The sequence below is a fragment of the Rhagoletis zephyria genome, unplaced genomic scaffold (genome assembly GCF_001687245.7).
Source record: "Rhagoletis zephyria isolate East Lansing unplaced genomic scaffold, Rhagoletis_zephyria_1.1 Rzeph_scaffold_00738, whole genome shotgun sequence".
Lineage (NCBI taxonomy): Eukaryota > Metazoa > Arthropoda > Insecta > Diptera > Tephritidae > Rhagoletis > Rhagoletis zephyria.
In genome coordinates, this window is record NW_016157822.1 from 46,541 (window position 1) to 73,117 (window position 26,577).

At 33.7% G+C, this 26,577-nt stretch overlaps 2 protein-coding genes and 1 long non-coding RNA gene across 4 annotated transcripts in view; 1 reads left to right on the plus strand and 2 right to left on the minus strand.

Annotated features, from left to right (window-relative positions):
- Nucleotides 1–725, plus strand: part of mira (coiled-coil domain-containing protein miranda) — a 3,950-nt gene extending 3,225 nt beyond the window's left edge. For both annotated transcript variants that reach the window (XM_017613940.1, XM_017613941.1), the window contains one exon: nt 586–725. The gene's annotated coding sequence lies outside the window, so the exon portion shown is untranslated. The remainder of the gene's footprint in view (nt 1–585) is intronic.
- An 8,663-nt stretch (nt 726–9,388) lies between these two features.
- Nucleotides 9,389–10,417, minus strand: LOC108361344 (uncharacterized). Its single transcript, XR_001847279.1, has 2 exons — nt 10,154–10,417; nt 9,389–10,075 (listed from the first exon to the last, which is right to left on the minus strand). It is a non-coding gene; the product is annotated as an uncharacterized LOC108361344 (long non-coding RNA).
- Nucleotides 10,418–10,483: 66 nt separating this feature from the next.
- LOC108361343 (uncharacterized protein YJR142W) lies at nt 10,484–25,817 on the minus strand. Its single transcript, XM_017613942.1, has 5 exons — nt 25,554–25,817; nt 13,188–13,321; nt 12,993–13,115; nt 12,390–12,927; nt 10,484–12,245 (listed from the first exon to the last, which is right to left on the minus strand). Exons 1-5 carry the CDS (start codon nt 25,630–25,632, stop codon nt 12,055–12,057), a joined length of 1,065 nt encoding a protein of 354 aa, XP_017469431.1. The 5' UTR covers nt 25,633–25,817; the 3' UTR covers nt 10,484–12,054.
- Nucleotides 25,818–26,577: the final 760 nt, after the last annotated feature.

A 26,577-nucleotide genomic window follows, 5' to 3' on the forward strand; every position in this document is an offset into this window, starting at 1 on the left:
TAAAGATTACGATTAGAATTAAGATTAACATCGAGATTGAGATTAAGATTAAAATAACTGCTCATTATTGTGCAGAAAAATATTCATATGATACGCCAAGGCATTTTTTGTTTTAACGCCATCAAATCTGCACCGTTAGTTCGATTTTCAAAACTGAGGTGTCAAATTAAAGTGCTTGTTTTGTCAATGCGACACAAGATTTTATTTTTTTCGAAAAGAGTTGCCACTTGTTAAAAAATTAAATTCAAATTAGAGCAATTATTTCAATATGGGTATCAATCTAAATGTTTTTGAAAAGGCTTTATTTTGTAGCTACATGTATGAGGGTTTGCCACCTGCTCAAAAGATAAGTTCAATTCAAACTAAGGCAATTAGGTAATTGATATGTATCACTATTTAAGTGTCAGACGAAAGAGCTCTTAGAAGGTTTTAGTTTGAAATAATCTTGAAGCGTGTTGCCAGATTTTTGGAAAGTCGAATTTATGTAATTAAATTATACACAAGTTATATGAAATATTAAAATATGGGTNCGGTCAGTTGGAAGAAGGTACGGTCCAGTTGAGGTCAGTAGCCTGACGGACGGCNAGGCGAGCGGCCAGTTGGAAGAAGGTACGGTCCAGTTGAGGTCAGTAGCCTGACGGACGGCCTAAGCGTACATATGTCTTGGGAGTAAGATTGATATTTTTTTTTTAATAAAAAGCTATAAACGAATAGAGTTTATGAATCGTCAATGTTTTATTCATCGAAAAGTTTAGAGGAGGGTTAGTGAGGCAAATGGGGTTGAATTTTGATTTATTGTAGAATATAATTTTCCCACGCTACAATATGAGATGTAGGCACAAAAGAATCACATTCTGCAGTTTATTATTGCCGAAGGTAAGGAAAGGTATGCAGGGTATGTTTGCATTCAATGAAATCTGCGTTATATACTCGCAGCACAATTGCGCAATACATACGACTTATTTGTTACCTGCTGGGAAGTGAAGTCATCATCTTTTGTAAACGCACAAAGGGGTGGGTAAACAGGCCCTACACTACTTCATACAACTACATATTCCTTAAAATAATGACAAGAAATTGCGATACGCTTCCGCTCGTCATAGCGCAAAGCCTTTGTGTTGGGTAGACAAACACTTGAAGGAACTCAGCAAATGATGGCATCAAAAAGAAAGCAATAACACTGGGGTGAAGATAAGGAAGTATGTACCTAAACAGTAAATTCGGCAGATGTTCAAATTGTTATTCGTCTTTCTCAAATATGTAACAATAATAACTGTTGCGTCGAGTTACAATTCAGCGCCACAAAAGGCAAACTTTTCACACCCGTCTAGGGTATAATGACGGTTGCGATCGTCATGGTTGGTTGGATTGCATTGCCGCGGGTGCCCCTAAATGCCCGTTTTTGAAGTGAAACTTCTTTACGTTCGGTTGGGAGTAAATGCAAACATCGATACAACGAAAAAGCGACGAACTTGTTGGGCTCTAATTTCAACAGAAAAACGGACTTAAAGATTACGATTAGAATTAAGATTAACATCGAGATTGAGATTAAGATTAAAATAACTGCTCATTATTGTGCAGAAAAATATTCATATGATACGCCAAGGCATTTTTTGTTTTAACGCCATCAAATCTGCACCGTTAGTTCGATTTTCAAAACTGAGGTGTCAAATTAAAGTGCTTGTTTTGTCAATGCGACACAAGATTTTATTTTTTCGAAAAGAGTTGCCACTTGTTAAAAAATTAAATTCAAATTAGAGCAATTATTTCAATATGGGTATCAATCTAAATGTTTTTGAAAAGGCTTTATTTGTAGCTACATGTATGAGGGTTTGCCACCTGCTCAAAAGATAAGTTCAATTCAAACTAAGGCAATTAGGTAATTGATATGTATCACTATTTAAGTGTCAGACGAAAGAGCTCTTAGAAGGTTTTAGTTTGAAATAATCTTGAAGCGTGTTGCCAGATTTTTGGAAAGTCGAATTTATGTAATTAAATTATACACAAGTTATATGAAATATTAAAATATGGGTTTAAAATGAAAAAGTGGCAAGAAATCTTTGGTTTGAACATTTAGAAGGTTGCCACCGGTTTAAAAAAAATTCTTTATTTCTGAACTATATTTATATAAGTATTTGAAAAATCAAATATAACTTAATTCATCAATTACTTGAAATTTGTATCCCAATTTTAGATGTAAGAGATTTAAGTTGAAAAATACTTTTAAAAAGTGTTGCCACCTGTTTGAAAATCGAGTTTAGTAAACATAGACACTAGATATGCATATGACATATTTAAAAATATGAGTGTCAAACGCAGTGTTGTGAAAATTTTTGTTTGAAAAAACTTTTGATTAGGGCTGCCACCTATTCGAAAACTCATATCTATCATGAAGGCATTTCGCCTGATCTGCAACGTTCCTTCGAATTTCGAAAATGATATGTAAAATTAAAGAGCTTGGCCCGTACATGTTTGTCAGTACAGGGTGATTTGAAATTAAAGAAACCTTTTCACTCAGAAACGGTGGGACGGATTTAGGTAAAATTTGATACACGGATCGCATTTGGAATATTTTTTAGGTTTTAGATTTTTGAAGTTTAAAATTTTTAATTAAATTTTGTCTTCTTAACGCTCGGCGGGTTCACCATTAATATTGTAATACGGGTAATATAGGAAGAAGTTTCGCTACAGCCGCGTGTGGGATCCTCACACAACTTCTTTTTATTACTTTCTTAGGTAATTTTAACGACCAATAAAGTTACGAATGTTATCCCTGCAGGGAAAACGCGGACTAGTGAATTATATTGCTGGTTCCGTACTAGATCTTTATCACCAAAAACGAACCAGTCCGATAGTAACTATATAGATAGCCACCAGTTAAAAATCAGCGCAACGTGGAACTTTTAAAAAATTATTTTATTTCATTTTTTCCATAAGAAATCTATATATCGATGGCTGAGCAGAAGATCGACCTATCTCGGCAGCCTGTTCGAAAACGCCCTATCTCAGAAAATTTTTCAACAACGCCCTATTTTAGAATTTGATTGAAAAACGACCTATCTCAGAATTCAGTTCANATTTTAAAAAATTATTTTATTTCATTTTTTCCATAAGAAATCTATATATCGATGGCTGAGCAGAAGAGCGACCTATCTCGGCAGCCTGTTCGAAAACGCCCTATCTCAGAAAATTTTTCAACAACGCCCTATTTTAGAATTTGATTGAAAAACGACCTATCTCAGAATTCAGTTCAAAAACGCTTAATCCCAGTTGCCGATTCAAAAACGCCCTACCTCAGTACATTTTCAATGTATTTTTCGTTTGAGATAGGGCGTTTTTGAAACGAATTCTGAGATAGGGCGTTCTTCAACCAAACAAATTTATTTTCAAACTGAATACACACTTCTTTGAAAATAATTTAAAAACGCACACACGGACGAAGCAAAAACATTGAAAAATCATTATACTTTTTTCTTTTGTCTGTCGATTTTAGACTTGGTTGGGAACTATAGAGTTTAGGACTTAGGACTAGTTCGGAACTATCGGAAGAAGAGATGCAGCTGGGGCAATTGACACTTCCTAGGACATCGCCATGTTAAATTCGCCAGTTGTTTGCATGCAAAAGGGATTAATCCTGAACCAGTACTGGGTCTAAACAAACTAGTAGCGCATCAGTTCAGAACTGGAGATTTTCCCACAGGGATATAACAAGAGTATTATAAATGTGAATGTTTGTGAGCGAGTGTGTGAGTATGTTTGTTCCTTTTTCAAGCTAAAACGGCTGGACGTATTTGAGTAAAATTTGGCACATCGATACGTTGTAACCTGGANATTTTGAACCGAATTCTGAGATAGGGCGTTCTTCAACCAAACAAATTTATTTTCAAATTGAATACACACTTCTTTGAAAATAATTTAAAAACGCACACACGGACGAAGCAAAAACATTGAAAAATCATTATACTTTTTTCTATTGTCTGTCGATTTTAGACTTGGTTGGGAACTATAGAATTTAGGACTAGTTCAGAACTATCGGAAATGTTAAATTCGCCAGTTGTTTGCATGCAAAAGAGATTAATCGTGAACCAGTACTGGGTCTAAATAAACTAGTAGCGCATCAGTTCAGAACTGGAGATTTTCCCCACAGGGATATAACAAGAGTATTATAAATGTGAATGTTTGTGAGCGAGTGTGTGAGTATGATTGTTCCTTTTTCAAGCTAAAACTGCTGGACGTATTTGAGTAAAATTTGGCACATCGATACGTTGTAACCTGGATTATCATATAGGATATTTCTTGAAGAGAGTTGCCACTTTTTTAAATGTTAAAATCAATTAATGAATAGGTTAAATAAAATGTGACAACATTATAGATGTCAAATGAAAGGTTGCCACCTGTTAAAAGTTTAAAATCGGTTAACTAATAAGTTAAATAAGGTAACACAATCATGTGGGAGTAAAACGAAAGCAGTTGAAACGATTTATTTCGAATATATTTTTTAAGGCGATTGCCGCCTATTCAAAAAGTTTAGATCAATTTAATTAATAAGATTAATAAGTTAAACGAATATTTTAATATGGCCCCCAAACGAGAGAAGTTAAAGAAAGCGTTATTTAAAAAATTTTCTTTTAAGGCAGCTATCATCTCTTTAGAAATTCAAGATCAATTCAATCAACAAGTTAAATAAAATATTTTAATATGGATATCAAACGAGATAGGTTTCACGAAAGCTGTAAGTATTTCGAAAATATGTTTGACGAGGGTTGCCACCAGTTTACGAGTTTAATTGACAAATTGAATGAAATGTGTGTTGGTCTTTCTTATTAGCTGGATTGACATACAACGCAAAAAATTAAATTCTACTTTAAACTATAACAGCCAATTTCACGATGGCAATTTAAGTGAAAATGATTTTAATTTTTTGAATTTTACATGGAACGTGACAGAAAATTAATAATCATTTTCCATTTAAATTGCTGGTGACACCGGCTGTAAGTTAATCGAAATTGTACGAGATAAAGAAAGCTTTATTATAGGATTGCCACCAATTTAAAAAGTAAAAATGCAATTTTGTTAATAAGTATGAAGTATTACAATATGGCACACAAACGAATGAGGTTTAAGAAGCTTTATTTTGAACATATTTTTAAAGAGGGACCCGCATGTTAATAAGTAACTTAAATTTAATCAATAAGTAATATGAAACATAACAAAATGATGCCAAGCCAAACAAAATATGTTTAAGGGCTGTTTCCAGCTCTCAAGAAAAACGAAAAATTCATACAAAATGACGCACAAGAAATGGAAAATAATTTTCTTCCATCGAAATTTCTTAAATCAGTTTGCAGCTTTAAAGAAAAAATGCTCCTATATTTATTTCTTCAAGAAAACTTACAACAGAACAGAAATTAAAAATATTTCTTGTGGTTTTTCTGGAGAGCTGGATTCTAAGCTTTAAAATGGGTTTATTTCGAAAATATTTTTAAAAGTGGTTGGCGCTTGTTTGAAAGCTAATTAAATTTTATTTGTTAATTTAAGTAAATATTACAATATGGATGTCAAAAGAAACAGGTTGAAAAAAGCCGTATTACAAAAAAACCAAATTCAATTGAACATTTGCAAAATGGAATATCTTTCGTCTTTACAGATAAAATAAATGAAATACATATATATATATATAAGATATTATAAGAAACAAATTGAGTTTTTTTTTTTATTTAGACACATTTTTTAAAAGAAAGCACCCTATACAAATAATTTAAACAAGAAATGTTTAAGCAAAAAACACAAACTACTTAAATTATAATATACAAATTTAGGAGTACCGTTGATTTTTTCATGGAACAATGATTGGATCTAAACCAATTAGTATGGGACCACTTGTGAGACACTACCTTTCCGATAGAAAAAGAATTATCGAAATCGATTGACGTGGTTTAAAGTTATGCGGTAACATACATAAAAAAAAAAACAGATTCCGATGAATTGATAACCTTCTACTTTTTTTAGAAGTCGGTTACAAATAAATAAAAAAATCCGACGAATTGATAACCTTCTCCTTTTTGTGAAGTCGGTTAAAATTATAATTGAGTTGATATTCGACATATTGACCATGATTCAATAATGAAAGGTTTTGTAAGTAGCTTTCTTCTAAAATTTGATACTCCCAGCCACAGGGATGGTTTTTGGAAGCAGGGGAAAAAAGGGAAGAATTCAAGCACACTTCCTAAATGGTAGCTAAATTCCACAAAAAGGTGGGGATAATGGTGCATAGTGGCATTTTAAAACAAAAACGAATTTGATTTAGTTATTTAATTTAAACCAGCTTATTTACAACGCATATAACCCCTGATTGTTATTAAAAATTATAATTTATATGTACATATGTATATTCCAAAGTTGAGTACGCCAGACGGAGCATTTCTCGAGAATGGATGGTCCACTTTGAGCTATAGTTTTTTGTGTTTGTTTGCCTTGTAAATTCTTTGCGGTATCATTTACAGTTTCTTTCGCGGTTTTGGCTCGATTGCTTCGAGCATGGTAATTCGAATTCTTTGATGCACTTTTAGTGTTCTGGGGAGTTTATGCCGCCGTCAGAATATTAAACATTGGCTTACACACGCAATTACATCGCGCCATTGACTAAACCGAGCTGTCGTGTGTTACGATTGGCCCCACGGATGCGGTTTGCCAATATTATATTGCGTCAAAGCCTCATTCAAGGACACCAGGATTGTGTTGTGTAGGTCAATACCTTCGTTTACTCATTCACCAGAACCATTGCGCGCTTTACTTTTCAGCGACTTGACAGAATCAATAGGTATCCACGAATGTTAATAAATACAACTATTCGGCATTTAAAGGAATTACGTCTCTTTATCCTAACTTGAATTTCTGTAGGCCAACGAATCTCACACATTTGGTCTTGTTGTCGGCAGCGAATGCAGAACAAAAATTTCTTCAAAGGTAAAAATTTCACTAAAAGTTTAAAAATGTTCCTAAAACTTGCAAAAAGAAATTTTTTGTTTTTTAGGAGTAGGGTTGGAGTGTCATTGATAAAATTAGAGCCTTTCATCATTGAATCATGATATTGACCATGTTCGGAAACCTCGAGACAACAAGCACCTTTTTTTATATAAAATTTATTATTTTCGGTGATATAATTCATTTTCTCTTTTGTTACATTTGAAATCATAATGTCAAACCGAACTTAACGCGAAAGAAGCTTCAGGCAAAAGCTAGTAGATACATACATATAGTTACGGTGACCATCCGTCCTGTATTATACGGGACAGTCCTCTTTTTTGACCCATTGTCCTGGTAATTTATTTATTTTATACGGGACGCCAAATGTTCTGTATTTCTTTTAATGTCCTGTATTTGTCCCGTATTTGGTGTTTCGACGCCTTAACAGGTCATTAAAATGGCATGCCTATGAACGAGTTTTAAGTAATGTTGGTATATGATAGTAATTTTTTCCATAAACAGTTATTATTTTCTAATGTGAATGCCTCTGATTCGAATCAAGGGACACATACAGTGACCAAAATAGAAATTAGGACTCCACTTTTTTGTAAGTTTTGGCTATTTTTCCTTAGTCTATTAAATGTTTATTATTCATTTTATGAAAGTAAAGCTCTTTTCCTAATAAAAACCATATAACACCAAAGTTCCAACTTTGTGCAAAAAACTATAAAAATTTATTCTGCCATATTTCACCAAAATTTCAAATTTTTTAATTAGAATCTTCAGAAAATAATTTGGTTTGCAGTTTTGTAACTCATTAAAATTGAGTATAATATAGTGTGAGTGGAAAGTGCTGCTCATTTGCTTCTCTTTAAAAAAAATGGTCGAACATACTTACTTTGTATGAAAAAATTTAACGAATATTTTTAACAAATTTTACGGGATAAACATCTCGAGAAAATTATCCTAGAAATTTGTGATATTACTAAAAGGATACTGTTTCAGGGCTAATACATCTAAGATCATTGAAGACGGCTTTAAGATATGTAAGCTGTTGTGGAAAAAGTTTGAAAATTATATTTTGTCCCGTATTCGACTCTCATAATTATGGTCACCGTACATATAGTGTACTAATAGTGTTTGTTCATTCGGACTAAGATCAGAAAGATACGGCAAGTTGCGTCAGCATTCATCTAAGCGCAGATAGTTTCTTGTGGATTTGTTTTTTTCAAAAACACACACCGCATAATGTAGGACAGGTCAACGGACACTATTTCGCATACTGCGAAGCGAATAAAATCCGTTGACATTATTGCTCTTTCAAAAATTAAATTTGCGTAGCTTCGCGGCGGGCACACCGCGTCGCGTCAATTAAGTTACATGATCTCGGTTCAGGTAATAAATAATCAATAATTGTTTATACCCGCATTTGAATGTGCCATCTAATAAATAATGTCGGATTATTCGCGTAAAATGTAAATGGATAAGCCTTTCTAGAAGGCATGCAAGGAAGTAATTTTTTTCAGCCCTTCTTGGGTAGTCCTCTTAGAATGGCTTTACTTAAGAAGGCCTACCTAAATTATCTTCTGGGCTATTATTGCGATTTATTGCAATTACGAAATTTTTGATTTTTGCCGTACGTAGGGCTTCGCCTTTTTACATTTTTCGTTACATCTTCGGCATTTACAGTTAGATCTGAGAGTATGATAAATGGATGTTTTTGTCTCGAGGGGCATTTTTTTTTGTTCCCAAGTTCATTAACCTCAACTACCCTGTTCTAGTGCTTACCCATCAGACCTCAGTTCTTATCACCCTAACGTACCACATTAATGCTAGTAAACTAAAATTCTCCAAAAATTATTTAACTTTTGCTCAGGAAATATTTTGATCCTTCCAGTAGATTTATTTTAAAAATAATTTATTACCGAATGTAAAATCTTTGGCATTTTTGTGAATTTTGGTAGACAGATATAGACGTGAACAGTACAAAATGAAAGCTGAAATATTCGCCTTTTATCTCCGGCCTCAAGCTCAATAAAAATTGTTGAACATAATTTATAATGTAAAATTGTTGGCATTCTTTGAATTTCGGTAGACAGATGTAGACGTGGAATTGAATGTTTTGAACTGTACAAAATGAAAGCTGAAATATTCGATTTTTATCTCCAAAAGTAAAAAATTAGGTTCCTAAACATAAGGCTTTAAATATTTTGGTGTTGGTTGGTTTTTTTTCGACTGGGCGGTAAGGTAAGATGATTTTATTGGAACGAATTCCTGTCAACCCTTGTCAAATTTGATTTGGAGCCAAACCGGGTTCGGCGTTGTGCCATTTTTCGTCCGACTTGACAAGGGATGACGCAAATTCGCTCCTAAATAAATCCGCTTTAAATATGTTTTCAAAAACAAATTCATTTTTCAATCAAATTCATTTAAATTTTGTATTAGTTCTCTTTTAGAAGCTCGGTTTATCTGTCAAATGTTTCGAAAATTTGTGATAAATGTAGAATGTTAAAATTTTGTACCTTTTACAAATGCACTCCATTATACTTATTCGATATTTTATCATATCTGGGCACGTCTTTCAGGTTTTCGTTGTTAAGGCCAGTATGTAGCTCTCAAGAAAACGGTCTTTCTTCTCTCTTTCCTCAAGAAATAATGGAACAGACATACCTGTGGATATTTAAGCTTTCCTTTTATGCCGTCAAATTATTCCACATTACATTGATATTCTAATACTAAAGCTCTAAAAATGGTAAATTTCGTTTTTCGATACTTTTAATCCCGAATATCTCAAAAACCCAATTGCATAATTTAGAGATTAGAGGCTTAATCTACGGAAAAAATCTATTAGAATTCGCTCTAAAAAAAATCGGCCGCATAATTTTGTTGGCATTATATAAATACAAACGTATATACTTCTTACTAGAATACTCATATAAACATTTTTACTTACCATCAATCTATTATGCTACGTACTTTGCTTGAAGTTGTCGTAATTTTGTGAGTTAAATAAATTGATGGAAATGAGAATATGATGGAATAAATGTACTATGCACCGGGATGGAAATTGCTTAAATTTTGTTAGATTTTCAATTGATTTTTAATGCACCTGAAAAGTTCAAATAAAAAGTAACTAAAAATTTTGAAATAAATAAAACTTAAGCTTTTATACGCAACTAGTTCTTACCTGATATGGACGATAAAGTTGGCATGAACATTTACCCTTAATTGCATCCTATGTAGATTGAATAGAAAATTGACTTGAAGGTAATATGTGTAAGCCAGCATATTTTTTCACGCTTTTTCATGAGGAGAAAATTTGCGACTTTAGTGACGGTACTGATGTGTGTATGTATGAATATTAGTTGCAGGTCCAATGGGAGTGTGCATACAAGGGTGCTTATAATTTTCAGCAATGCGATAATTACGTACAAATGTAATAAAATTTGCTTAACCCGTACTTTTGCATATGTTTTTATGTATTTCCATGTTTATGTATGTACACATGTATGTATGTGGTTATAAAAGCATAAAAAAAAAAACATTGACAACAACCAAGCATTTTTGTTTCTGTTAGTTGCTTCCCTTAAACGCGAAATGTTCGAAAATCGAATGCGTGCTTCATTTTGACATTTTACTTTTATGTACAATTTTTTAGTTTAAGCGAACGCCCGTAACATTACATCTTTTCATTTGTTAAGTAAAAAATATATGAATTTGCTTTTTTTGTTTATTTTTCAGTAAAAATGTAAGTTCGTTATTATTATATATATATATATATATATATATATACTCATAATTCATAACTAAAGTAAGATTTTATAAAAAATATTTCAACAGAAAAACACGTGTTTTGAGCACTTTGGTACATACACATATTATCTAATATCAGCAGCATAAATCAATACAATAATATAATATTTATATGTACTATGCCACGTATGAACATCTACATTTACATATATGTATACCTAATTGCAGTTTTGTTTTTTTCGCTTTTTTACATCCTATGATTATATGCGCATGTGTATGTAAATTTTTAAATATATTATAAACATATGATTAAAATATTAAGCCTTCATTATACTTTAAATTTCATTTAAAAAATGTGGTGCATTATATGTGTGTATGTATACATTTTTTCGTATATTGTAAGTATATTCAATTTGTTACGCAGTGTTAAAATGTTCAAAAATGTTTACATAAATTACAGTTACTACATACATTTCATCGACATTGCACGTGCACGAATGCAAAAATATGGATTGCTTGTCTTTTATGTGTTTCGGTAAACAAAAAAGAAATGAGATAATTATAAATTTACAAAGCGCCTTTAAGTAATAAAAGTAATTTATTTTAAGTTGATATAGTAAGTATAATTAAAGAAATAAAATTAACTTGAACAACTAAGTTTTTAACAACAATTGATGTTTTATGTATTCTCACGATAGCCTTTAGAATCATTTTATTTATTATTAATTTTAAATGAAATGTTTGCAACTTTCTTTACGTGTACAAAATTTCTTTCAATATAGCATATATTTGAAAATATTTCTATGCGCACATTCAAGTTTAGTAACGTTAAGATTTTTCTTGTCGTTTGTTACAAACGGTGTATTCGTTATACGAATTACTTTTATAATTAAATTTTTATTGGATAGTCATAACAAAGAATAACTCTTTTAAGTCAGCAATTGAATCCAATCTAGCAATTAGTTAAATTAGAAGAGGCCTAGGTGGCGTAGGTAGGTAGTTAGAAAAAAATGTGCCGTATCTCTAAGCTTATAGCATTTTCCACGCGCAGGACACGCAGCAATTCGTAGTTCATTTGCATAGAACGGTAAATATTCTAAACTATGTTTATATATGTTATATGTATGTATATAAGTAAGTTATATGTATGTATATATAAACAGCAAATACCGTAATTCGTTATGTATTGTTGTATTGTATATAAATACCTACGGGCGTAAACGTAAAATACGCAGTCTGTTTTTTTTCTATCGTTTACTACCAAAAATTTCCCATTTTTATTAGATTTCTCTATCATATTATTTTTACGTTTGCACATTTTTCTACGCTCTCTCGTTAATTGGTTATTGCGTCGTCTTTGTTATTGTGTCCATTTTCAACGGTTTTAATATTATTGGCAAGATGCGATTGTTGTTGCGGCTGATTTTGTAGTTTGAGCTTTTGTTTTTGCTCCAAAAGTGACTTGTACGTGTAGAGCGACTGTAGTGGCACATGTAATAACTCAATGATTTGTGTAAAATGTATTTCTGCAATATAAGAGAAACAATTAAATATATATGAATGTATTTACACAGAAATTGGTTTCATTTAATTCAAGTATCTTAAACGTAACTTAGCTGAAACCCTAAATTCTTAAACAATAAATTTATAATCCTTTTGTTTACACTCACCATTTTCAGGCGTTATATAGCCATGTCTAATTAAAAAATCTATAACCACTGGGCAACTGGTTGTCTTAAAATCAGGCGTAAATACACGTTCCACACACTCTTTGGCTGGCAGCAATTCGAATGCTTGCACTTCACCATCAGCATTTTGTGGTACAAAATCCAATGGAAGCTCCAAGTCAAATACATATTCCGTATTTGGGAATAAACCTTGATCACTTTCGAAAAAGAATGATACACAACCGGCTGAAACGAGATTTTTGACGAGATCACTTGGAATGGATGCCTCTTCAGCTGCCTCTTTAATTGCTGTCTCTTTGATGCCATAGCCGACCGACAGACCGCCACCAACCATGTTATCCCACTTGCCGGGCCATGTTTCTTTGGTGTTGGAACGTTGTTGTAGCCAAATACAAAGACCCTGCGTTGGATGTTGTACATAGCCATTAATATCGACACCATATTTGCGTACACCAAATAATGGTGTGGCCGAACGATCCATTTTCAATAGACTTCGATATTCCGATTTAACTTCATAATACTGGAATCATAAGTAAAACATAAACATAATAAACATAACCACATTTGTAGTATGAAAGTATATACCTCATCACGCCAACCTTGGAGTGCAGAAAAAATGCCCTTAGAACGTAAATCACGTAATACTATATCGACTTGCTTTGTGCGTTCAGCATAGTCACGGAATGCAGGATTTAACTCAACGATACCCTAAGAGAAATTAATATAGAAGTTTAAAAACTGAAAGCATATTTTATTATATTTTAATCCGCTTTGTTTTACCTGTTTTGTGAATTCACAATTGCGTATACAAAATATTTCGGGATAGCGTTGAAGCTGCTTGACCACATCCGCCTTGATAAGGCCAACTTGTTCACCTTCAACTAGAAACGGACGTATCTCACCCTTTTGAAAACCTGTAAGAAAATAAAAAAGATAATAAACTTGTAAATAATCTTTAGAGCCGCACATTACTAAGAATATTTATGATTGAAGTTAAAATTCAAGTTATTGCCATTGGTGATCGATTATTGCATTTATTTCTAGATAAGCATGCTTATAAGTGTGCATGCTTGACTGTTTAGTGACGCTTAAAAAGTTAAATATTTGCTTAATGCCAGTTGTATTGAAAATATGTCGATATGTATGCGCTTTAAAAGTTTAACTTATTTAACTTTTAATACTCAAACTGACTTTAGAGGTTTAGCTTGTGGTGTTGAAAGACCTAAAGAATTCTGCTTTCAAAGGAGTAAAAATATTGAATTTAAATTTTTTTTAAATTCGAATATATCGACCCCTAATTGCGATTTTATCGTAAGCGACAATAGGTAAATTTTACAGGAGAGGTTTTTTCGTTAATTATCCCTTAAACAGTGTAAAAATTTATTTGGATGTAAATGGACAACAATATTACCGAATGCTAGCTTTCTACTAGGACTATTTAATTTTTGCATACTAGCTTATTTTCTAACGGTAAAACGACGCTTACGATATTATGCTGAGAGGAAACTTATCAAAGAATTGGCGCTTGCGATAGTTTTTATGTTGTATAATCTGGACATTTATAAGCGAAGGAGTGCGTTTACTTTAAGGATTGTTTGAAAAAAAAAATAATGAATTTAAGTCAATTAAATATAAGCACTGCGAATCAGCAGAATAAGCTCAACATATTTTTAACTTTAACTGTTCGGTGCATCTACTAGAGTGTCCACAAGTTTTCTTCGGGGATACATTCAATTCTCTAATAAACTAAAACGACCACATTGGCGCTACTATTTGGTATTTTTTTTTTAGTTTTTTTTTAAGAATGAGAAAAAAAGTAAAATTTAGTCCTTGACAAGAATAGATTCAGTATCAAAATCTTCATATTAAGGTGATTTTTGGCAAGTTTCCAAATTTTTTAATCAAGAGATTAAAATCAAAAGCTATGATATGAAGTGCAAAAGTTATAAGTAAAAGTGAAAAAATCAAAATCATATAATCAATTTGAAAACAGATTAACGGCAAAATGAAATAATTTCGAAGGTGTGGATCCATGAGGCCGTATAAGCTGGTGTTAAAAGGGCAATTTCGAATGCAGTTACATTTTTTTTCTATACCAGTGCATACAATAGGAATATAAGCCCCGTTAGGTGTCTGCTTTTGATCTTTCTGATATGCTTTTAAATTTTACAACCCATTGGCAAAGTAAGAGTTTCAAAAAATGACCCGCTAGACGAGCCACGCTGCACTTAGTGATTGCAGCTGCAATTGCATAATGGCAGATTGCACTTAATTTTGACGAGTGAAAGAAGCTGGACTCGAATCGTCACATACAATATCGTATTACTCGTCACGCAAAAACACCGTTTTCGGATTATGACATACATGAGCGTACTCTTTATCCCATTCAGCTTATACGACTGACGCTATCACGTAATTTTCTTTCGTATGGTTTTCGATCTGTGAACGGATGTTACGATTCGAGCCCTGATTTTGAAACATTTAGTTGTAGCAAGTGCCAATGCAACTTTGTTTAAAACTATAGTTCAAACTGCTATTTACAATAAAGCTCGGTACACACAGTGTCGCTTACGATAAAATTGTAGAACGGCAAAAGTGTAAACGATGCAAACGATAAAATACATCTTGCTTTTTTCCGTAACGGTACATATTCATACCTTGTGCTTTTCAGGACGTTGCAACTAGTATTTGTAACCTATTTGCAACAAAAAAATTGTTTTCGATAGTTTGTCGCTTACGATAAACTCGCAAATAATAAATTTAAAAGCTTAAAAAACTCCGTAATGAAAGAACCATAAAAATTAAGATGCTGTTATAAAAGTATGTAGGTATTAAAATTTTCCAAAGCATTTCTAGGGAATGCTGAAGTATCGCTTTTACGAAACAGGTATGATTCGGAGGCACAGTCTCTCCAACCAATAACAGCAGCCCCCTGTACTTCTTCTTGGGAGTACAGTTTCTCCGCAAGCCACCTCCGTATATTTCTGGTCCGTGTCGGCGGTAAAATAAACACCGGTCCAAGGTCCGGCAACAACTCCTGTCATTTGAAGCCGTGCACAGAACTACGGCATCGCAGAGTTTCCCCAGTGAGTTTTTGGGGAGTGTTGCTCGAATGACAGTCCTTGGCTATCTGGCCTGTAATCTGTGTCGCTCCGGTACCGTAGCCCCGCCTGTCGTTTTCACACAAACTGCGTTCGCACCAGCAGCTTCACCTAGTGGACTCAATCCACGCAGGAGCCCCAGGGCATCCACTGAGTTGAAATAGTACTGAAGCGTGCGCATTGGTCTTATATGACGCAACACACAGTCAGTTGACACCTGAAACACTGTTTTCACCTTCGCATCACCGTGAGACGACCTCTGCCATTGCTATCCAGCAGCACCGACGCCATGAAGATCGACGACGATCAGTCCGTCGCCTCTAGTGTAGCCATCGCCGCAACAAAAGTTCCCATTCCCAGCGTCCACGCTTCCGGCAGAGGTAACAATCAAAAGCAGCAGCAATGAAGACAGTATTTCCGTCGGGACTACGTTACCGGAACGCCCTCGATTTATATCTGGCCAAGGAGTGTCACTCCAGCATCATTCCCTAAAACATCTTAGGGGAATTTGTATGCTGTTGCAACAGCAGCAAGGCCGTATTCGCTCAATCCTCGTGACACAAACCCCAGGTCACACTCGCGTTTCTTTGCTGTGATTTAATAAATTCGACGTTCTCGTCGCAGTTTACATATCGAAAGCCTCGGACACAGTGTACAAACCGACCCTTTCACAGACCATCCTTGCCTCGCCCCTTATAGATATGACCAAGCGGTGGATCCTCACTTATCTTCGTCGACGGTCGAATTCCGTAACGCTAAGAGTAAACGATTCCAAACATAGTGTATAAACAATTAATCAATCAATAGACTCCAAATGTAATCGGTTATTGCTAAAACTAAGATAACAAAAGTCAAGGTTTAATTCTATTGTTTTGTTTTTAGCAACAATATCAATTGAAAAAAATTTGTATGTACTTGTATTTCAGCGATAAGATACTTATTGCTCGACCTTTTTTATAGTCACAAGAACATTAGTCAAAGGAAAACAAACAGAATTATTGTTTATAAACCGTGATTAAAAACCTTATTTACGGCTGGAACAAAAGCATATCACCCAAGTCACGTTTGCAAACATTATATAATCAAATTAACAAATTAACGTGTCGCTAGTTGATTAAAAAAAAAAGATATTCCTAGTTATAAAACAGCGAAAACTTAATTACACCAACAATTAATTGCTGAAATAATTAGGCAGTCTTGCAGTCTGCAAATTCTTTCACACATTACACCTTGTATTTATGGTTCTATTTTCCTGAAAAGTGCCAAATACGTACAAGAGAGCCAAGATCTCAAAAATACGCTCACCTGCTCAGTATTTTTGGAAATAATTTTTGCTTAAAGAAATTGGATATTCTAGCGTTAATTAAATTTTTGAGAATTCTCAACCGAGGGTAGCCCCTATACGTCAGTAAAACTTAAATATGCTTTCCTTATTTCGGTTATTAATGAATTTAACAAATGTGTGTCGCGACTTCCATCTCTTATAAGTATTCACGCTAACTATTTATATTCGCACAATCAAGATCTTCAAGATATACAAATGCATACATACATATACATATGTAAATATGTAAATCATTGTATGTACATGCATATGTTCGCTGTTTGGTCTTCTCGTGCGCGTGGCCACTTGCGACATAGAATTCACAATGTCAAGCTCATTCAAGGTGACTGAGACAATTATAATTTTTAATGGCGCCAACCGCACTTACTGGCGTTAGTTGGTTGTCCTTATTCTGGTCGCGCTTCTTTTAGCCAAACTCATCTCATTGAAAAAGTTTTGACAACCAAAAGAGCAATCTCGTTAACAATTTTAATGAATATATTCCACTGTGTATATAGTGGTACTTAGTTGCCAATATACTAACAACAAACTTTATTTGGCAGCAAAGCATTTGCGAATAAGTATGAATGTATCCGCGTACTTATGTACATATTTACGTAAATATGTATGTCAACATTTGGATATGCGTAACACCATACCAAGTGTGTCATTTGGGCGGCATGCTAAATTATGACTCATGGTTGTGATTAGAGGAGTGAAGTGAGCATATAATTACCTGGGCGTTAGGTGTGTGTTGTGATATCTGTATTACCATCTTTTGAAATAAATATGTATTATATATGTAAATATGTATATTAGACTAGCTAATTCCCGCTTGCTTCGCGGCGCCTAGCAAGAACTTTTGCGTTGGCCAATACAAAAATAGCTTTTAAAAGAAAAAACGGTTTGTAAAGTAAAAAAAAAAAAATTGAAACGACTAAAGAGCAGAATCCTCCTCATACATAGGCTAAAAATTGTAGCGATTTGATGCCATATGGAATACCAATTCCTTTCGATGTCATGAGCTTTGTCGATGGTCTTATTTCCACCTGTGAGATCTCTGCCAAACGTGCATAATCTTCTTTGATCTTGCAACTACAACATTGGTGCGACGCGTAAGCCAATAAAAGTCCTTATAAGGAAACCTAAGAGCACAGATGAGCGTTTTCTGTCATAGGGGGGGCCAAGAATCCTCGCTGCCCCACAGGATGAAAAGTTTTCCCGTACATCCTTGCCCATCTATATATGTATATGTATATACAACATATATATATAGATATACAACTTCCTCATTTAGCTGTAACTTGCTGTCTCCATTAGCGATTGTTTATCTGCTGCGTTAGATCTCCTGTGATAAACGTTTGTGCAGACCTCTCGTCGCAGATGAACTGTTAAATTGTTAGTTTTACAGCTTGATTAAACTTTAAATTTTGATGAAGTTTTGTGCTCAAAACAAAGTGGAGTAAGCCATTTTTGCCAATACAGTAGGGGTCTTTCCTAAACTCGTAAAAGCCTCGTAAATCTCGTAAAAGGACTGTTTACGAGCCCCTCGTAAAATTAAGAGGCAAATTTGGTGCACAAACGACCTCGTAAACTTCAGTGTTGCCGAGGGCCCGAAATTTTTATACTAAAAGCCCTGTATGCAGCTCTCAAGAAAACTGTCAAGAAAAAATTGCCATTATTTCGTGTGTGTGTCCAAGGAATTTTGACATTTTTGATACCTCACAGCCTGTTGCCTCACTCTTTCCTCAAGAAATAATGGAACGGGCATATATTTCTGTTGCAAACCTGGGTTGCCTTGTGCTCTTTTTTCACAAAAAACTTTAGAAACCCGTAGTAGAAAGCGTAGTAAATTTCTTAAGAACTGCGTACTGTCTTAAGGAAATTTGACTCAAGTAAATTTCTTAGCCATTTCTTGTACGTCATTTTATATGGAGTTTTTGCTTTTATTGAGAGCTGCATACAGGCCTAAAATGTATAAAATAATGAAAATAAATTAAACAAATTATTAAGCGAATAAAATTAATGACTTTCATCCACTTACTGTATTGACTTAGGTTTTCTGCTAATTTTCGGCATTTTTAATTGTATTTTAGCCAATAGTGATAGAGATAAGATGGCGGAATGGTAAGGAAAATACTACGAAAAAAATTGCTTCACAAAAGAGAGGTTCCCAAAAAAGCCTCGTAAACTTAAGAGTTTTACACAGTTTAAGACTTTACGAGTTTAAGGCAATCCCCTAAGTAATTTTCGTCATGTGTCGTAAGCACTTTTTGAAATGAAATCTTCTGCGATCACATGTCCAAGTACCGAAATTTCTCTGCGATGAGCATTTCGATTTCGATGAAACTGACAGATCAAGTAAGTACGTTATTGACAACATATGTAGCAGCCACTTCCCGTCGTAAGTGCGTATTGATAACATTTATAGCTATGTAAAATTTCAGGACGTTAGCATAAGCGGTTCCAGAGATAAGCGATAGGAGATGTTCAGTTTGTATGGGCGATGCCACGCCCGCTTTTCCCATAGCTCCAAATTTTCGCCATAAGTAGGGTATTTACAATTTATGCATCCATGCCAAGTTTCAGTTCCCCAGCGTAGTTGGTTTTAGATCTATATTGGTGCCCTCAAAAAAGGGGTTTCAACATTTTATTGCGACGTATGTATATTTGTAGCTATCCATCATTCTCCCACTTTATACGAACGTTAGGAATACCCCGACCCCAGCGCCTCCTATCGTGTAATTTTTGAGTCCAAATATTCCTTTTCACTTCGTTAACAAATGTTCTAAACATGAGCCAAATCTGCAACTAAATGCAGTTTTTAGGAATTTTTAAAAATGTTGTTTTATAAACTCGTCTATCCCTCATTACGAAAAATGCGGCTGTTTTTTTTTATAAGCTGCATTTACTTTCAGCTTTAAATTCTACAATACAAATCGAAGTTATGCAAGCATATTGCTAAACGTTCTCTCTTTCCATCTTTTAACTAGTGTTTCTAGCAGCGACCCAGAATAATTATTTCATGGTGGAGTTTTAAAAAAGTCATAAAAATTTTCTTAAGAATTATAAAAGTTTTTTGTTAATAATTACGTGTGAGAAAAATTTTTAAATCCTCGATAACTATTATTTTAAGACATACAATAAAAGTCTTTTTATAATAATTATCATCGAGATAAATATTTTTAAGTCTTCAAAGACTTTTATTTTGAGACTTGTATTAAAAGTCTTGTCATAATAATTATCATAGAGATAAATATTTGTAAATCGTCGAAAGATTTCTCTTTTGAGACTGATATGTAAAAGTCTTCATAATAATTATGGGTGCGAAGAGAATTTTTTAAGTCTTAAAGGACGGGGCTTGTTCAGGGCCATTTTGGGATTACTTCGCGACTATTTGGAAACCAGTTCGGAAACAGTTTCGCACTTGTTAGTAGTATGGGACCAGTTAAGCCCCAACTAGGCGCAAATTGGTTCCCAACTAATCCCGACATTGTCCTGAAAAAGCCCCGCCATTTTAGGGCTTAAAAGATTTTTTCGCACTCAAGGAACAAAAATGGGAAAAAATTTTGTTGCGGCAAATGTTAAAGCTGTTTTTNTCACTTATCTTCGTCGACGGTCGAATTCCGTAACGCTAAGAGTAAACGATTCCAAACATAGTGTATAAACAATTAATCAATCAATAGACTCCAAATGTAATCGGTTATTGCTAAAACTAAGATAACAAAAGTCAAGGTTTAATTCTATTGTTTTGTTTTTAGCAACAATATCAATTGAAAAAAATTTGTATGTACTTGTATTTCAGCGATAAGATACTTATTGCTCGACCTTTTTTATAGTCACAAGAACATTAGTCAAAGGAAAACAAACAGAATTATTGTTTATAAACCGTGATTAAAAACCTTATTTACGGCTGGAACAAAAGCATATCACCCAAGTCACGTTTGCAAACATTATATAATCAAATTAACAAATTAACGTGTCGCTAGTTGATTAAAAAAAAAAGNTCCTTTTTGCGCTGATTACGAATCCGTGAGTTTAAAGATTCCATCAGCTCAAGATTTTGAGAAAAACGAGGTCAAAGTGTCAAAAAATAGCGTTTTTTTTGCAATATTATTATATTATTCTTCCCTCTTATGTCCCTGGTTTCTAATTTCGCTTAGTAATCCGAATTCATTCATAATTGACATGATTTTTAAGTGCTAAAAATAGCCGGGAAATATGTTTGTACATATATGCATATACATATTAAATAACAAACAAACGTCTACTTGATAAGTGAATTTATGCTTATCACTTGAAGCATTTACAAATAAGCACACAATCGATAATCGTAAATATGTAAATGATAAGCATGAACTGAGTGGGCAGTCAGTCATACGATTGGCGGGAGGATATCTAATTACTAGGGCTTTAAAAGGAAATGGTTAAGTTATCTTTACCAATCATGAAATTCCCTTTAAAATAGCATTCAATCGTTATTGCACATTTTGCAGAAAATTGAAATATTTTACAATAAATGCATGCAGTAGTAAATTTGGTTAAAAAAAAAAAAACATATTGAATAGGAAGATTGGCGCTTCATATAACCCTGACGGTTAAATGAACGCCAGATATATGTTATATGAACGTAGAATTTTCCGTTCTTTCTGAATTCGAGATAAATAAGGGGGTTACCTACCAGTTTGAAAAACCCATGTTGAACTCGCAGGGTGGGCGAAGCGTTCAGAAAGAGTACCCCACATACATAAATGAATAATAGGCAAAAATCGTCAATGGCAACAAATTGGCGACTTTCGATTTATTGGCTCGGTCACAAATCGGCAAACAACATTTCTTTTATGTAAATTTTTGGAATAAATAAATATTATCAAAAATTCTCAAACTTATCAATTTCACATCACTTACACTTACTCACACACACTTACGAGTAGTAAAAGCCTTCATTAAGACCCATTAAATAGCCATACTACTCATATCGGAAATCTCATTTTACTAATAAGAGCTACTTTGCAATCCCAAGCTATCGGTTCTGTCTGCCTGCACCTAGATAACAAAGCGCATGCTGGCTCGGATATTCTGGTCCGAAGCAACATTAAGCATACTCATATAAATTCATACCGCACAGAATCTATTCAGGCCACCAACATTATTTTTGAAGATATAAAGGGCCCGTTAACAATATCCATAATTTAAAATGTTTACCCGACTTAAGAGAAAGCCAATAGATCTACTGCATTAATAATTTAATAATGTTAGCTGGTTACGCACAGGAAGTGGTTGTGTATTGGGTGCAATCCACACACGCCGTTAGAAAATTAAGAGTTAAGATAAATTAATTGTTAAATGTAAAAAATACAGATCGCTATATATAGTGGATATCAAAAAAAAAATGCATATCGCGTCAACGGATTCCCATAGCCAGAGGAAGATATAACCCCATTTTCAAGTTCCAATTTTTTGTACAAAAAATAATGGAAAAACAAGTAAGAAAGTCTAAGTTCGGGCAGAGCCGAACATTAAATACCCGGCGCACGTATTAAATATATGTTTTTCACCTTACCGAAAGCTACGGCTACATGGTAAGCCGGGGCGTATCAATTTTGAGTAAATTAGAGTCCTTAAATTTCGATTTTGAAGTTTCAAGCAGTTCTGAAATTTACCGTTATATGAGAAGCGGCCGTTATTTTAGTCCGATTTCAATAATTTTCAACGGTTTGCTTATATGTGGCAAGCACAATAACCACACCGAGTTTGGTACAAATTGGTAGAACGGTTACTGAGATACATATATGTGATCATAAGTGGGCGGTGCCACGCCCATTTTCCAAAAATTTATCACAAACGTATTTCTTGGTAAAGAATTGTTGCAAGCATCAATTTTGAATAAATTAGCTTCAATATTTACTGATTTATCGAAGATTTTGTATTTCTCTAAATTACCGTTATATGGGATGTGGGCGTGGTTATTGTCCGATTTTAAAAAGTTTCGGCGGTTTTTTATGCTGTACCAAGGCCAACAACTGTGCCAAGTTTGGAAGAAATTGGTGCAGCGGTTACCAAGATATACACATGTAACCATAAGTGGGCGTGGCTACGCCCATTTTCCAAAAATTTATAATATTCTTATTTTTCGTCTAAAAATTATTGTAAATATCAATTTTGAGTGAATTATCTTCAGTAGTTACTAAAATATCGCAGTTTTCGTATTTCTGGAAATTACCGTTATATGGGAAGTGGGCGTGGTTAAAGTCCGATTTCGCCCATTTTCAATACCAACCTACCTTGGATTAAGGGAAACCTACATACCAAATTTCGTTGAGATATCTCAATTTTTGCTCGAGTTATCGTGTACACGGACAGACGGACAGACGGACAGACGGACAGACGGACGGACAGACAGACATGGCTTAATCGATTTCTTTTTTCATCCTGATCATTTATGTATACATTTGTCTATATCTATCTCGATTCGTTTTGGCTGTTACAAACAACCGTTATGTGAACAAAATTAATATACCCTTGTGCACAAGTGCGCTCGGGTATAATTAAAATGAATAAAATTACTCCAAATATCGCCTCTAGATATTTTACTTATTTATAGCACATATTTTTGACTTTTGAGTGCATATTATATGGGCATATTTTGGATTTTTAGTGCATGAGTTTTCTAGCCCTAGTAATTACATTTTTTAGATAAACTGTTATTTGTTATTGATTGCGAATTCGTTGTATATGCCTTAACCGATTTTTAATTATGTATAGTGTTATTTTACTCGTTACTTTGTTGTTGTGGAAATAACTATCCCCTTGCATTTACAACTATCATCCACAGTACTTCTCTAGTGGCTAAGTTACCAGAACGATAAAGTTTACGAATGATAGCACAATTACATACTAAATTTCTATTACTGAAAATGTCTAGCTCAAGTATACAAATGAAGGGGTTAGAACTATAAGGGTCTAAGTGACATTTTTTTGAAAATATAAGTTATATTCATATTTGTATAGTTATATATAAAGGGTATTCATCAAACCTTATAAATGCATTGTAAACCGTATAAACTTATAATTGTGTAAACCTTATAAATGAACCGTCAAAATTTGTATGGAAACTCGTTTACACATTTCTGATAAATTTATCCAGCGATTTCACTGAATAAACTTGATAAACTGAAGACAATGCAACTCTGTCGCAACTCTAGCTATGTTTTCTTAGGCAATAATCGGGATCCGCATACAAATTTTGCACGCAAATTCAACAACGATATGATCCTGATAGAGATCTGGTTCAATTATTATCCCGTCTGTTTGTTTTGTTTCACTGATAATTCGCAAAGTTTGGTAGCCGTGACAAATGAATTCATACACAAACAGACATTCTGCCATTGTTTCTTATAACTTGCTTCAAATAAATAGCCTTTATGTTATATGTACATTTATTTAAATAGATATCTCGTAAATATAATTTTTTCCAATTTAGTGAGGTAGTTTCTATAATTTCTTTATCCCCGTGCTAGTAGTATAAAGTTAGTGACACTGCGCTTTATAACCAAAGAAAACACGACTATTGTCGCATGTGTAAACGAAAAGAGAGTGTGGGTCGTTCATGTAACAGAGTGCATAAACTTATAAGATTATCTGCTTGATAAAGTTATCGGTTTAGATGAATACCACTATAGTATTTATTTCGTGACAAAGAATACACATTCTTTGAACTAGTTAATTAACCTGCATTCATTTAGGCAAGAATCATTTCAAATGAATTTACCCAGAATTTACACTAAGTAATCAACTTTAACTTTAATTATCTTAAAACAATGTCAGACCTACTTAGATACTTTTGATTCTAAACCCTTCAAATGTATGTATGTACATTATGTCTAATAAAATTTGTTTAAACACGAGTTTGTACCTATTAATGTATGTATTCATAGAAATTTTCGTCTGTAAAGATAATATGATATAAGAAAAATTGATAATTTAGCCGCATCTTAAAAGCTTCAAGTTATGACAACATTAAGTATTTTCGTAGAAACGTCCAACAGCTTCGCAAAGTTCATTATCCTTTATCGTAATGTAAACATAGTACATAGACATACTTATGTACAAATAGCATTGTGCTTGTCGGCCACACCCATGCCAAAAACCACCAAAAATTATATGTACATACATAATTTGCATAGTAATTAGTAAATAATTAGGAACCGAAAACCTAATAAAAATCGTATATCTGCTGATACTTAAATACAAAAGGAGATTAAGCCATGTATAAACATAGGGATGTTTGCATTTACGTGAAACATGTACATACATACATATGTACATCTGCTTTCCCAAGAGCCAATACTCTGTACATACGAATTTTGGTACATTCAATAAGGATACACTTAATTATTGAAATTACTACTAATTCTCGTTATATTATTCACCCACACTTTTTTAAGATTTCGGTCGATATTGGTCGTGTTGTCCTAATTCTTCAGTAATTCGTTAATGGGTGTGTTTTTCCATCCGCATATTTTTTTTTACTTTTGATGCTATACACACCCGAAGGACATTCTATTTAGAACGTCACATACATAAAACCCTTTTCAATTTTGTACACAAATCGATGAAGGCCAGTTTTTACATATAAACCATCGGTCTTCTGATATTATTTTTTTGCTGCTACGGAATTAAGATGAAAATTAAAACTGCAATTGATGGGTTTTCACCTACCTGTCAGGTAAAAATTATTAAACTTCTGCGCCAAGTGATAGAGACGAGACAGTTTCACATTTACATCAGTCGAAGCCATCACCAAAAAAACCAGCTTCTCCGCTACGCCACTCACGGTACTTTCGAAATGCCTTTTATATAATTTTTCTGCTTCCACAAATCTTTTATAAGTTACACAAAAGAAAATTTTGTATTTATTTGAAAACGAATTTCGTCAGCAGTCCCGAAAAGAACAACCAACACATCAAAAAACAACTGACTGAACTAGTGATTGCAGGAGTTAATCATTTGATTAAATTAATCGATTATTTTTCCCCAATTTACGCTTGAATTAGGGGTCTTCATATGAAGTGATAAAAGAATAAATTGCTTAAAGTCTGGTTTTCATTTAGTCTGTTCCTTTGAACTTCGGACTAAAACCTGTGGAACTGTCAAACTACAATTTTACTCTCTCAAATGAGAGTAAAAGGAGAACAGATGTAGAAGTGCATAGCAAAAAGCACTAAGCACTATTTCCTGTAAAAACGTCAAACGGTTTGTTTACATGTCATTGGTACTACACTGATTTGGCTGAAATATCACTAAATAATTATTAAAATCCAAGAATGATAGAATACAAAGATTGCGCCGATAGGGGTGCAAAAATTTTTCGTTCTGCGCATCTACGTCATAATATAAAAGTTGTTGTTGGCGATCTGTCAAATCGCATACAATTTCGACGAAAAAAAGTAAATATAGCATACAATTTAGTTGAAAGTCTAAAATAAAACAATCTGGTGGCAATTTATTGAATCGAGAAGACGGTAAATTTATTTTGTGTTTCCTTTACATTATTTATATTATTATTTTATTTCAGGTAGTGGGTAGGGCGTTCAAATAAAAATTGCATTCTGTGGCCGCCGTTGCGCTGGCAAATGGAACGAGTAAGAATTCCAAATGAAATTGAAGCCACAGCAAATAGTGCAAAACTCCAAGGCTTGGAAACAAATATAGAAGCTATACGATGCCAGAAAGACTACAGAGA

Coding starts and splice junctions, on each gene's coding strand:
- LOC108361343 (XM_017613942.1), bottom strand. CDS start 25,632: ATGGCTTCGACTGATGTAAATGTGAAACTGTCTCGTCTCTATCACTTG. Junction 13,322..25,553: donor TAATAATTTTTACCTGACAG/GTAGGTGAAAAC, acceptor ATTTTCTTACAG/GTTTTCAAAAGGGTGAGATA. Junction 12,246..12,389: donor CTATATAACGCCTGAAAATG/GTGAGTGTAAAC, acceptor CTTATATTGCAG/AAATACATTTTACACAAATC.